A 13,960-nucleotide genomic window follows, 5' to 3' on the forward strand; every position below is an offset into this window, starting at 1 on the left:
GTGGAGGTTGCAGTGAGCCAGGATCACCCCACTGCACTCCAGCCTGGACGACAGAGTGAGACTCTATCTCAAAAAAATACAAATAAAAATTGGCAACATAGAGAAAACAGTTTCCTTGGAAAACACAATTTAGCAATATTCACATGAGAAGAAACGAAATCTGAGTAGTTATATCTGTTAGAGATGTTGAATGCACCTTCCCATGAAGGAAACTGCAGGTACAAGGCTGGTGCAGTGGCTCACACTTGTAATTCCAAGTTTGGGAGACAGGTTGGAGAATCTCTTGAGCTTGGGAGTTAAAGACTGCAGTGAGCCATGATCACCCCCCTGCACTCCAGCCTGGGGGACACAGTGAGACCCTGTCTCAAACAAAAAAGGAAAACTACAGGTTCCCATGGCTTCACTGGTGAATTCCTCCAAACATTTAAGAAAGAAAGAACACCGTCCAGGTGCGGAGGCTCACGCCTGTAAGCCCAGCACTTTGGGAGGCCAAGGCAGGCAGACCACCTGAGGTCAGGAGTTTGATATCAGCCTGGTGAAATATGGTGAAACCCTGTCTCTACTAAAAATACAAAAATTAGCTGGGAATGGTGGCATGCGCCTGTAATCCCAGCTACTTGGGAGGCTGAGTCAGGAGGATTGCTTGAACCCAGGAGGCAGAGGTTGCAGTGAGCCAAGATCGTGCCTCTGCACTCCAGCCTTGGCGACAGGGCGAGACTTTGTCTTGAAAAAAAAAAAAAAACAAAAAAACAAGAAAAAACAGAACATACAGTAAAAACTGCATACAAATCCCCTGTAGAAATGGGGGTGGGTGGAAGGGCAGGCCACATGGGGACAGAGCGCTCACCTTTCATAGCGGGGTTGGATTACGAGTAGTAAGGATGGTATAGATCTGGACAAACCTCCAGTTGAGTTCAGAAATGAGTGAGGAATGCTTACTGTCCAGGAGATGGCGCTAGGGGAAAACAGGCTGGTGAGGGCAGTAGTTGAGGGTTCCTCTGAGGAGGGGACTTTGACTTTACATTTTATAGTTTGAGCACTTTGTTTTCTTGCAGTGTGTTACTTTTATTTGCGGGGGATGGGGGGAAGAGTGGGAGGTGATGATGGGGGAAAATGGTAGGTTTGTTCTTTTCTTCTAACCAATTCCTTCTGATTGCTGCGTAGAGGACAATTGCAGAGGGTGAGGCTGGGGCCAGCATATGGGAAGGAGGCTGGAGGTGGGACCCACTTTAGCGTTAGGCTTAGATCTAATGAGCACCATGCGCAGGCCTGGCCTGGCACTGGGGGTGCTGGGGACACAGCAGTGACCATGACAGCCCTGGGCCCCGCTCTTGTGAGGCTTACAGCCCAGTGAGGGAGACAGATGGCAGACAAGTAACTAGATAGCCACCATTCCTGATTGTGACAGGCACTCGGAAGGGGATAGACAGGGTGTATTCCTCCTGTTCTCGAGGTCAGGGAAGGGATGTGGGTCAGAGCTGGGATGGAGCCTGGACCAGGACAGCAGAAGGGAATCCACTGGGAGAGACGTTCAAGATGCAGAATGGACCCGACATGCAGCAGAGAGGCCATGGGAGGAGGGTAACAGCTGGGATGAGGCCCTGGTCTCTAGCTAGGGGACAGGTGGATGTGAGGCCAGGAGCTGGGTTCAGGTTCGGACACGCTGAGTGTGAGGTTTCTGGGAGACATCTGGAGCCTGTCATCCCCCCCCAGGTCTGATGAGTCCTCCAGCGTATCCCGTCCCGGCCCCTCACAGCTATCCCTTCTTCATAGCTCTTCATTCCTACCTGGACCGTGTTTCCTGAACCCCACATCTGACCGTTGGCCCGAGGGAGAATGTTGTCGGCCCCCACTCTGAAAGCCCTCGAACACGTGCCTGTGTGCGCACACACACACCCTCTTTGATTTGATTTCCTGTGCCCTGGGTATGTGCCCACTCCAATTGGCACACCCAGACCTACCTGCTCGTCCAGATCCCCATGGTTGGTCTACACTCAGACACTTGCGATTGCACGCTGGGACCCTCACCCAGGAAGGCCAGAGGAGCTGGAGCCCTCGCTGCTCACCACTCTCTGGCCACCGTGCTAGGTGTCCCTGATGTGAAAGAGGCAGTGACAGTTACGGACCCAGCTCTGGGCCGACCAACAGGGCTGCCATGTGTCATTGTCAGGATGCTGTCCTTCCTGTGTTACAGAGGGGGTCGGGGAAGGCTGTCATTGCCCAGGCAGCACGCGACAGAGCCCTGGGGCAACTCCAGGTCAGCCTGACCCTAAGACCTCAGCGTGGGAGGGGTCTCCACAGCCTGGACCTCAGGAACCCACAAGCCCAGGGCCTAAGCCACAGTCAGCTCTAGGAGAAACTGTAGCACCTGACAGTGAATGCCCGGGCTCTGGGCTCACTGCTCAGGTCTTCCCTCCAGCTCCAGCAGAGCTTCCCAAGCCTTCCTGCCACCCTACTGCCGTTGAAGATGAAAAATCGTGTAGTGGCTGGGCGCAAGGGCTCTCGCCTGTTGTCCCAGTACTTCAGGAGGCTGAGGCGGGATGATTGCTTGAGCCCCGGAGTTCAAGACCAGCATCAGCAACATAGCAAGACCATATCTCTACAAAAATTAAAAAAAAGAAAAACAGCCAGACATGATGGGGCACCTGTAGTTCCTATAGTTCCAGCTGCTCCAGAGGCTGAGGGGGAGCATTGCTTGAGTCTAGGTGTTCGAGGTTGCAGCGAACTGTGATGGACCCACTGCCTTCCATGCCGGACAACAGAGTGAGATCCCATCTGTTAAATAAATAAATGTGACGCAATATGGCAAGACTCCGTCTCTACCCACCCCGCAAAAAAGTAGCCAGGTGTGGTATGGTTGCATGCACCTGTAGTTCCGCTACTTGGGAGGCTGAGGTGGGAGGATGACTTGAGCCTGGGAGGCAGAGGTTGTAGCAAGCCAAGATTGCACCACTGCACTCCAGCCTGGGGGACAGAACAAGATCCTGGCTCAGAAAAAAAAAAAAAAAAAAATCATGTGCCCTCTAGTGTGTTTTCAAGTTGACAACTGAAACTTTTCTTCATAACCTGAAGTAGTTGTGAAGGATATAATTTCTGGTTCTGGTGTGTTATGATATTGACGTGTTCAAACAGCTGGTAGATCCTTCCCTTCATATTTATTGCAGTTCACTTAATAATGATCTGATGCCTACCAATGTCTGGTTTAAAGACATGTATATAAAAGGCCAGGCATAGTGGCTCAAGCCTGTGATCCCAGCACTTTGGGAGGCCAAGGCAGGCAGATCGCTTGAGCTCAGGAGTTCGAGACCAGCCCGGGCAACATTCTGATACCCTGATTTTGATACTGAAGGTGTACCGCTAGTTCCAGCTACTTAAGGGACTGAGGTGGGAGGATCACTTGAGCCTGGAAGGTCAAGACTGCAGTGAGCCGTGATTGTGTCATGACACTCCAGCCTCCGTGACAAAGCAAGACCCCATCTCAAAATAATAAAAAAGAACAAGGTCTTCTTTTTAGTCAGAAATTTCACATGGTTTGTTTTTATTCATGTACTTTTAAATTTACAGTCCGCATACCTACAGAATTCCATCTAATGATTTATATGTCAGCAACCAAAATACATACAGAAATGTACATGTTAATTTCCTGTGACCATAAGGTTCTAAATGCTGAATTACTTTCTTCTGGATTGAGTTAACTTTGCAATTATTATTAGTGCACAGTTCCTTTAAAACGTTCATCTGTTATACATTTTCATGACTTATTACCAAACCTTAAAAGTAAAAGGAGATGTTGGAAATGAATCCGCAAAGGCACTAGACAAGGGTCCCGTCTATGGTTTCATGTGCCCTTGGATGAATATTAATTATTGCAGGAGTGAGTCAGGGTACAGCATCCATTCTGCATTGGTTTTAAAGGCTCAAGTGCTGAGAATCTTCCTTCGTAAAGAAGCAGCTAGGCAAGGAAGGAGTTTTTGTTACAGCAGTACCACTCACCTCTTGAGCTGCCTCCAAGGTATGTGTCCCAACCCTCCCTGTGAAGAGCCCCAGCTCTTAGCTCCACCTTCAGGGCTGGTGAAATTCTAGGACTGGAGCCATCAGACTTGCAAAAATGGTTGATCACTACGTGTTCAGAGGCACTTAGCATCGACTCCCGCCTTAAGCTGCCCTTTCTTTGGAGCCAGGAGCCCCCACACCCTCTCCTTAACTGCAGCCCCAACTCTGCGCTTTGAGAAAATAACGCAAGAAGGGGGGTTGGTCCTTCTCCTGGGAAGTGGGTGGGGCAACAGTGCCAGGACAGGACTGCTGGGCTGGCGATGGCTTAAGGGAGGAACAAGGAGCTAAGCATCTGGCAACAGGACCTTTACATCTTCCATGAACTTGGCCCTGTGGGAGCTTCTGGTATCCTTCCTGGGGTGTGACCCCCCAAGTCTGAGCACCTCCCCTCTGGGCAGTTTTCCTCATTCCTGGCTAACCTGCTAGAATCTTCTGGTCTTTTGAAAGACCCCTGGGTTACCCAGGCTAGGTGACTGCATTCCCTGGGTGAGAGGGGTAGGGCTTGCAGGGGCACCCAGAGTGCGGCCTGACTCTTTCTTCCCCCGCAGTGTACCACTGGGTGGAGATGCGGACCAAGATGCGCATCATGGGCTTCCGGGGCACGGTCATCAAGCCGCTGAACGAGGAGGCGGCCGCCGAGCTCGGCGCGGAGCTGCTGGGCGAAGCCACCATCTTCATCGTGGGCGGTGGCTGCCTGGTGCTGGAGTACTGGCGCCACCAGGCGCAGCAGCGCCACAAGGAGGAGGAGCAGCGCGCTGCCTGGAACGCGCTGCGGGACGAGGTGGGTCACCTGGCGCTGGCGCTCGAAGCGCTGCAGGCGCAGGTGCAGGCGGCGCCGCCACAGGGCGCCCTGGAGGAACTGCGCACGGAGCTGCAAGAGGTGCGCGCCCAGCTCTGCAACCCCGGCCAGTCCGCGTCCCAGGCAGTGCCTGCGTCCAAGAAATAGGAGCTTGCTGGAGCCTGAATTTGGGCGTGGCCGTATGTACCTAACAGTGGCCTTCTTCCCGCACCACCGCTGCCTGCGCTGGCCCAGGGGAAACCACCAGGATCTTGATGCAACTTGGTATTTGGTTACCCCGGCTTATGAGGGCAGTGTCTACCTGCCACTGGGACCAGCAGGCAAAGCGTTGCAACATAACCTCCTCCATCATCCTTCACCCCCTTACCCCACTCCAAACCAGGACGACCTGCAAGGCCCCAGCCAGCAGGACATCGCGGGCACTCTGGCAAATGAAAAAGTGGAACCTGGGCTTGAGCTGACTCCAATATATTATTGTTACCCCCACCCCCGGTTTACCTGATCAGTGTTAACCTTTCCTGGGTCACTCCTCCCTTACACCGGAACACCCCCTTCTTTTTGTCAATCGGTACAGACCACTGTAAGGAAATGAAGTGTCTTGCAATGGCCTTTTCTCCCCATCACCTTCAACGTCATCTCTAGCTGGGGATCACTGCTCTCTTCAGGAGAAAAAAGATGTGGCTGGGAGCTGTGGCTGAGGCTGGTAAACCCAGCACTTTGGGAGGTGGAGGCAGGCAGATCACTTGAGGTCCAGAGTTGAAGACCCGTCTGGCCAGTATGGTGAAACCCCATCTGTATTAAAAATACAAAATTTGGCTGGGCATAATCCCAGCACTTTGGGAGGCTGAGGCGAGCGGATCACTTGAGGTCAGGAGTTCGAGACCAGCCTGGCCAACATGATGAAACCCCATCACTACTAAAATTACAAAAACTAGCCAGGCTTGGTAGCACGTGCCTGTAATCCCAGCTACTCGGGAGGCTGAGGCAGGAGAATTGCTTGAACCTGGGAGGTGGAGGTTGCAGTGAGCCGAGATGGCACCATTGTACTCTAGCCTGGGCAACAGAGCAAGACTCTGTCTCAAAACAAAACTGAAAATTAACTGCGCATGGTGGCGGGTACCTGTAATCCCAGCTACTTGGGAGGCTGAGGCAGAAGAATTGCTTGAAGCCGGGAGGTGGAGGTTGCAGTGAGCTGAGATTGTGCCATTGTACTCCAGCCTGGGTCATAGAGTGAGACTGTCAAAAAAAAAAAAAAAAAAAAAAAAGAACCCACAAAAGGTCCTGGGCTGCAGTCAATCCGTGGAATCACTGTAACTCCTTGAGGCCCCAAGCGGACTATTCCAGCAGAACCCCCTCATCCTTGAGTCTATGGCACAACCCACTGGAATGGCGCTGCAGGGGCTTTTCTGGCAATGTCCTCCAACCCCCTTTCCATGGTGGAAAATTTGATCCTAATTAGGGCTAATCCAGCCTGTCCTTCAAGCCTCGGCCTCCTGTTTTCCTGTCCTCAGAGTCCCTGGACCTTGTACTGCATGGCGGGTCCTTTCTTACCTTCCCCACCGTGCTCAGTAGCATTTCTCAGGGCCCCAGTCAAATCCAAGTCCGTGATTCAATTGTCACATCCTCCATCTTCCATCCGCATCTCCTGATCTGTGTGTTCTTGCTTTCTTTCTTTGCAGCTCTGGACTGATCTGCCAGTCCATCTTTATATAGCGGTATCTTCCTGCCTCCACAGTCCCCAGTCCCATTCCCATCCCACTGATTAGGCCACCAGTTGGCCTTAACTCCTTGATTAATTTCCTGGGGCTGCCGTAACAGGTCACCACTGGGTCGTGAACTTGATGGCTTAAGGCCAACAGGAATTTAATTCATGTGGTTCTGGAGTCCCGAAGTCTGAAACCAAGGTGCTGACAGGGACAGCTCCCTCTTCCAGCTCCTGGTGACTCCAGGCCTTCCCTGGCTCTGCCTCCAGCTTCACATGGCCTTCTCCTTCTTCTGTTTTGTCTCTTACAAGAACACGTGCCATTGCAGTTAGGGTCGATCTTAAGTTCAGGATGATCCCACCTCAAGACCCTTAACCTAATCACATCTTTTAAAAAACCTTTTTTTCAAATAAGCTGTCATAATCACAGGTCCTGGGGGTTAGTATGTGGACGTGTCTGTTGGGGGTCCACCATTCAAGCCATTCAGCCCACTACTACTCCCCACCCCAAGAGTATGCTGGCGTCTAGGCGCAGTGGCTCACACCTGTAATCCCAGCACTTTGAGAGACCAAGGCAAGAGGGATCTGTGAGCCCAGGAGTTGAAGACCAGCCTGGGCAACATAGTGAGACCCCATCTCTATAAAAGTAAAAAATGATTCAGGTGTATTGGTGCATGTCTGTAGTCACAGCTACTTGGGAGGCTGAGTCAGGAGGATCACCTGAGCCCTGGAGGTTGAGGCTGCAGCCAGCCGTGATCATACCACTACACTCCAGCCTGGGTGACGGAGTGAAACCCTGTCTCAAAAAAAAAAAAGGACTTTGGGACTCCCACCAACCCCCAGGCCATGTGGCCTTTCTTCTAGCTGACAGGAGCAGTCTAGGAACCACCTTCTGCCACTGGGTTTCTCTTCCAGGATGCTCCACTGAAGCGGGAGGCGGGTGGGCCCCACTAGCCTGCAGTCTGCTGTTCTGACTGTAGCTGTCTCCTAATTAGAGGAGCCGCAGGGTGATGAAGGCTTCCTGAGTATGTGTCTGAGAACTGTCACGTGGATCGCCACAGTGGGTACCGAGCTTATTAAAATCAGGAAGGAAGCTGGGAGGGCTCTGCTGGGGAGAGGCCCAAAAGTCACTCTACAGGCTGGGGAAGCTAAGACCAAGGGTAAGCAAGGGGACTTGCCAGAGGTGCCACAGCCAATGAGGGGCTGACTGCCCAGGGTGGTGAAGTAGCAGGGGCAGAGTGAGGAGACAGAGGCAGTGACCAATCGGAGGCTGGGGGGTGGCCATCTCTCCACAGGCCCAGGGCATCCCGGAGGTGGCGCTGGCAGTAGGGGGCCATCTCTATCCCCTCTCAGAGCAGCCCTGGATCACACCTGAGATTCTAGCATTGAGTAAATGGGGTGACCATTCACCTGGGCCGGCTCCCGGGAGGCTGCAGGTGAAAGTGGGAGGGCGGGATTTACCCCACTTCCACCGTCACCTCCCTCTAAGGAGGTAAAAATGGCCTGAACCAAGATCTGCCAGATAGAAAGCCAAGAAACAGGTTCTGAAACAGCATTTCTTTTCTGTTTTGTTTTGTTTTTTGAAGACAGAATCTAGCTCTCTTGCCCAGGCTGGAGTGCAGTGGCCCGATCTCAGCTCACTGCAACTTCCACCTACCAGACTCAAGCAATTCTCCTGCCTCAGCCTCCTGAGTAGCTGGGATTACAGGCACATGCCACCACGCCCAGCTAATTTTTGCATTTTAGTAGAGACCAGGTTTCACCAGATTGCCCAGACTGATCTCGAACTCCTGACCTCAGGTGACCCGCCCGCCTTTGCCTTTCAAATGCTGTGATTACAGGCGTTAGCCACCTCATCTGGCCTGAAACAGCGTTTCAGTTCGTTCTAGAAGAGGGGGAGAAGCTGGAGCAGAGGGAACTGACCAAGTGGGTCCTGAGTGGGGCTGTGACCCAGCCCAGGTGTGGTGGCTCACACCTGTCATCCCGGCACTCTTAGAGACCGAGGTGGATGGATCACATGAGGTCAGGAGATCGAGAACAGCCTGGCCAACATGGTGAAACCCCATCTCTATAAACATCTAAAAATTAGCTAGCGGGGGTGGTGCATGCCTGAATCCCAGCTATTCAGGGGGCTGAGGCACCAGAATCGCTTGAACCCAGGAGGCGGGGGTTGCCGTGAGGGTTGCCATGAACCAAGATCCAAGCCACTGCACTCCAGCCTGGGTGACAGAGTATCACACACACACAAAAAGAAAGTGGTGGGAATGTGAAGATGGGCAGGAGGAGCCCCAGTTCCTGACCCCAGCGCTGTCCTGACCTGGATGGAGTGCTGCTCTCACATCTCAGAGACTTCGTGCTCAGCCCCGCCCTCCCCTGACAGGTGGCCAGTCTTTGTGGGCGTCAGGGCCATCTGCTTCCCCCTACTGCAGTGTCGGGGGTGGCCAGGGTGTGTGGAAATGGTAAGAACGTCATCTCAAAATGCAAGAGGCCAGAGGATGGTTCACTGCTCGTGCGTTCTAGCTAAAATTCCGTATACCTTGTGATTTGGGGAGAGAGGTTAGAATAAATTTGTAAATGAAACTGATTGTCTTCGACTTGACGCATTCTTTTTTCATATTTAAAAAGTCCAGCCGGGCGCGGTGGCTCAAGCCTGTAATCCCAGCACTTTTGGAGGCTGAGGCGGGTGGATCACGAGATCAAGAGATCGAGACCATCCTGGTCAACAAGGTGAAACCCCGTCTCTACTAAAAATACAAAACATTAGCTGGGCATGGTGGCGCGTGCCTGTAATCCCAGCTACTCAGGAGGTTGAGGCAGGAGAATTGCCTGAACCCAGGAGGCGGAGGTTGCGGTGAGCCGAGATTGCGCTATTGCACTCCAGCCTGGGTAACAAGAGTGAAACTCCGTCTCAAAAAAAAAAAAAAAAAGTCCTTGGGGCCGGGCACAGTGGCTTACGCCTGTAATCCCAACACTTTGGGGGGCCAGAGCAGGTGGGTCACCTGAGGTCAGGTGTTCAAGACCAGCCTGACCAATATGAAACCCTGTCTCTATACTAAAAATAACGAAAATTGGCGTGACATAGTGGTGGGTGCCTGTAATCCCAGCTACTGGGGAGGCTGAGGCAGGAGAATTGCTTGAACCCGGGAGGCGGAGGTCAAAGTGAGCCAAGATTGACATGAGCCATTGCGCTCCAGCCTTGGCAACAGGAAGGGAGCTTTGTCTCAAAAAAAAAAAAAAAAAAAAAAAAGGCCAGGCTGGGTGGCTCATGCCTGTAATCCCAGCACTTCAGGTGGCTGAGGCCAGCAGATCACTTGAGGAGTTTGAGACCAGCCTGGCCAACATGGTGAAACCCTGTCTCTAGTAAAAATGCAAAAATTAGCTGGGCGTAGTGATGCATGATGAGCCAAGATTGCACCACTGCACTCCAGCCTCCAGCCTGGGCAACAGAGCAAGACTGTCTCAATAAATAAAGTCTATGTCAACCTTAGGAAAAATATCCTTCACTTATTCTTTCATTCAGGAAACTCACTGAGATGATGCCGTACTGGGGCATGGGCCCAGCATCCTCAGTAGGGCATTGCCCACAAAAAAAAAAAAAGACAGAAAAACTCACTAAGTTACCCACTCTGCCCCACCCTGTGCCGGGGTCGCAGCGGTGACGGAGACAGCCCCAGCCCTGCCCTCACCAGGGCTTATATACAAATGCTCACACACATTTCCTTTCCAGTGTTCCCTGCCCCACCCCATAGTTGTTTAGGAAGCCCGGGCTGGGCTGAATCCAGACTCCCCTCCAGAGTGACTCCGGGTGTAAACAACAGAAACCCATTCATCCCAGCTCCCAAAACCCTGGGAGGCCCCCTGAGAGCTGTGCCTCGCCCATCTCCTGGCAGGCCGTGCCATCCCCTGGTTGGTTTCTCTGTCGGCCAGGCCCTTGCTTGGAGCGGGGCAAGATGGCTGAGAGCCACCCCAGGAGAAAATGGGCCTTAGGTAAGCTCCAGCCTGATCTATTGGCCCACAGAGCCGCTTCTGGGCTGGTTACTGTGTTGCTAAGTGGTGGGCTTGGGTCCCCCAGTGGCAATGGCATGGGGCTGAAGTCGGTGTCGACAGGGAGAGTGGGAGCTGGCATTGGATGCGCGTACTGAGTATCAGCTGTGCACCAGGCGCGATTCTAGTAGTTGGGAACCAGCTGGGAACAAACAGAGGCCCTCTCTGGAGCTGACATTCTAGTGTCAGAGACCAGCAGTACAGAAAGAGCTGGCCAAGCACGGTGGCTCACGCCTGTAATCCCAGCATTTTGGAAGGCTGGGGCCAGCAGATCACGAGGTCAAGAGATCGAGACCATCCTGGCCAACATGGTGAAACCCCATCTCTACTAAATATACAAAAATTAGCTGGATGTGGTGGCGGTCGCCTGTAATCTTAGCTACTCGGGAGGCTGAGGCAGGAGAATCACTTGAATCCAGGAGGCAGAGGTTGCAGTGAACCGAGATCGTGCCACTGCACTCCAGCCTGGTGACAGAGCAAGGTTCCATCAGAAAAAAAAAGAAGAATGAAAGAGCTAACCCAGCATGGGGACGCTGGGGGTTGAGAGGAACGGAGGCGGGGAGGAGCTCCGGGTTCCTGGGCCTACCACTGATCTAGACAGGTGGGCAGCGAGGAGGCAGCTTCAGATGGAGGGAAATGGAGGGCTGCATCTGTGAGAGTCCAAGGACAGGTGTGGTGTTGGCCGTTCCTGGAACAGCAAGAGGCGCTGGCTGTCTTTTTTTTTTTTTAACTTTCTTCTTTCTTTTTTTTTTTTAAGAGACAGGGTCTCGCTATGTTGCCCAGGCTGGAGTGCAGTGGCTATTCACAGGCGAGATCCCACTACTGATCAGCATGGGAGGTTTGACCTGCTCCGTTTCCTACCTGGGCCGGTTCACCCCTCCTTAGGCAACCTGGTGGTCCCCCACTCCCAGGAGGTCACCGTATTGATGCCGAACTTAGTGCGGACACCCCATCAGCACAGCGCACAACAGCCCAGAACTCCTGGGCTCAAGCCTCCTGAGTAGCTGGGACTACAGGCACGCTCCACGCCCAGCTTTTTTTTTTTTTTTTTTTTAAATAATAAAAATGCATTGAGAATTGCTGGGTTGATGGTTATCTCCTTCCAGCCTTGAGGGAGGGAACAAGGCTGTGAGAAATCACTGAGAAATCACACACTGTCCCAACAGCCCCAGCCAACACAGGGAGAAGGAAAGTAATTCCCCAGAAAAGGGGCAGGTCTTCAGTCTTCAGTCTTCCTTCATCCAAGGGGGGTTCGGGGGTCCAGTGCAGGGGGGACCATCGCATGGTACTGGAGGGGGTAGGGCCGTGTGGGACCCCGGCTGGCTCCTTGAAAACTGGCAAAGCAGATCCACTTCCTCTGGGTGTGGAGTTCTTGGTGAAGAGGTTCATTTCTTTCTTTCTTTCTTTTTTTTTTTAAGATGGGGTTTCATCGTGATGGCCAGGCTGGTCTTGAACTCCTGACCTCAGGTGATCCACCCACCTCGGCCTCCCAAAGTGCTAGGATTACAGGCGTGAGCCACCTCGCCCGGCTGAAGAGGCTCATTTCTTACCCTTGACGAGGCCGTCGCTTCCTCAGGTGAAGCTTTCCTCCTGTAGGTTCAGCACAAGGTCATCAGCAGTGAGATAGATACGATTCTGTGATGTGGCCGTCGTCCTGGAGATATTGCTGTGGCTGTCAGGATAGAGGAGTGGCTCGCTGACCAAGGCCTTCGGACCAAATCACGGGGAGCGTTGCTACCTGTCTTTGTAAATACTTACTGGAACCCAGGCGCTCATTCGTTTACATATTTTCTGCAGCTGCCTTTGCAGTACAGTGACAGTGCTGAGTATTTTGCACGGAGATCCTAGGCCCTTGTACTCTCTGGCCCTTTACAGAAAAAGTTTATCCTCCCCTGGAATAGAGTAGGTGAGGGGAGAGTTGGTGTGAGGGGGTCAGGCAAGCAAAGGCTTGATTGGCACAACTGTGGAGGTCATCCCAGCTCCGGAGCCCCCACGGGATGGCTCAGGCCTGTGCCTCCACCACATCTGACTTCAGCTTCCCCCTCTGCAGAGTCAGAGTCCTCCTTCCCTCCCCACAGGAAATGCCCCCAGCACTCAGCAGTAACCCCTACTGCACGCAGATCTCAGAGCCTGCACCTCAGTCGACAGCCACGTGCCACAGTAAGAAGCACAGCTTTTGGCTGGGCACAGCGGCTCATGCCTGTAACCTCAGCACTTTGGGAGACTGAGGTGGGAGGATCACTTGAGGTCAGGAGTTTGAGACCAGCCTGGGCAATACATGGTGAAACCCTGTCTCTAATAAGACTACAAAAATTAGCTGGGTGTGGTGGTGCATGTCTATAATCCCAGCTACTTGGGAGGCTGACACAGAAGATTACTTGAACCTGGGAGGTAGAGGTTGCAGTGAGCCAAGATTGCACCACTGCACTGCAGCCTGGGTGCCAGAGTGAGAACTGGCCTCAAAAAAAAAAAAAAAATTAGCCAGACAGGGTGGCACACAACTGTAGTCCCAGCTACTTGGGGAGCTGAGGGAGGGGATCGCTTGAACCCAAGAAGTCAAGGCTGCAGTGAACTGAAATCATGCCACACCATCCCAGCCTGGGCAACAAAGTGAGACCCTGTCTCGAAAAAAAAAAAAAAGAAGCAGAGGCCAGGTGTGGTGGCTCTCACCTGTAATCCTAGCACTTTGGGAGGCCAAGGCGGGGAGATTGCCTGAGCTCAGGAGTTTGAGACCAGCCTGGGCAATATGGTGAAACCCCATTTCTACCAAAATACGAAAGAAATTAGCCAGGCATGGCAGTATGTGCAATAGTCCCAGCTACTTGGGAGGCAGAGGCAGGAGAACTGCTTGAACCCGGGAGGCAGAGGTTGCAGTGAGCCCAGATGACACCACTGCGCTCCAGCCTGAGAGAGCAAGACTCCGTCTCTCAACAAAAAAAAAAAAATGCAGAGTTTATATAATCCACCATGTGCATATTTATACAATAATTCACAATTCTATGTATGTATTTTAAAAGTGTATATAATTCATGCATTATGTGATCTAATATAAAATGGAATATAAAATACATATTTTGTCATGTGTAACACCACATCATATATTATATGTAGTGTATATGCTTATGTACATACCATTGGAATGAAAGTTTCATTAAATACTCTTTTTTTTTTTTTTTGAGACGGAGTTTCGCTCTTGTTACCCAGGCTGGAGTGCAACGGCGCAATCTCGGCTCACCGCAACCTCCGCCTCCTGGGTTCAGGCAATTCTCCTGCCTCAGCCTCCCGAGTACCTGGGATTACAGGCACGCACCACCTTGTCCAGCTAATGTTTTGTATTTTTAGTAGAGACGGGGTTTCACCAT

At 52.3% G+C, this 13,960-nt stretch overlaps 1 protein-coding gene across 4 annotated transcripts in view; it reads left to right on the top strand.

The window, feature by feature from the left end:
• OPA3 (outer mitochondrial membrane lipid metabolism regulator OPA3) overlaps positions 1 to 13,960 on the top strand; it is a 57,008-nt gene that overhangs the window by 22,007 nt on the left and 21,041 nt on the right. For 2 of the 4 annotated variants that reach the window (XM_032262623.1, XM_032262624.1), the window contains one exon: positions 4,602 to 5,445. The exons of 1 other annotated variant lie outside the window; for it this stretch is intronic. In XM_032262623.1, coding sequence (XP_032118514.1) covers positions 4,602 to 4,999 — 398 coding nt within the window. In that variant the 3' untranslated portion in view covers positions 5,000 to 5,445. Of the gene's footprint in view, positions 1 to 3,471; positions 4,013 to 4,601; positions 5,446 to 13,960 lie in introns of those variants that run through there. One more of the 4 variants, XM_032262621.1, reaches the window with a different exon arrangement.

This window comes from Sapajus apella, unplaced genomic scaffold, assembly GCF_009761245.1.
Source record: "Sapajus apella isolate SASKATOON/1434 unplaced genomic scaffold, GSC_monkey_1.0 scaffold130, whole genome shotgun sequence".
Taxonomy (NCBI): Eukaryota; Metazoa; Chordata; class Mammalia; order Primates; family Cebidae; genus Sapajus; species Sapajus apella.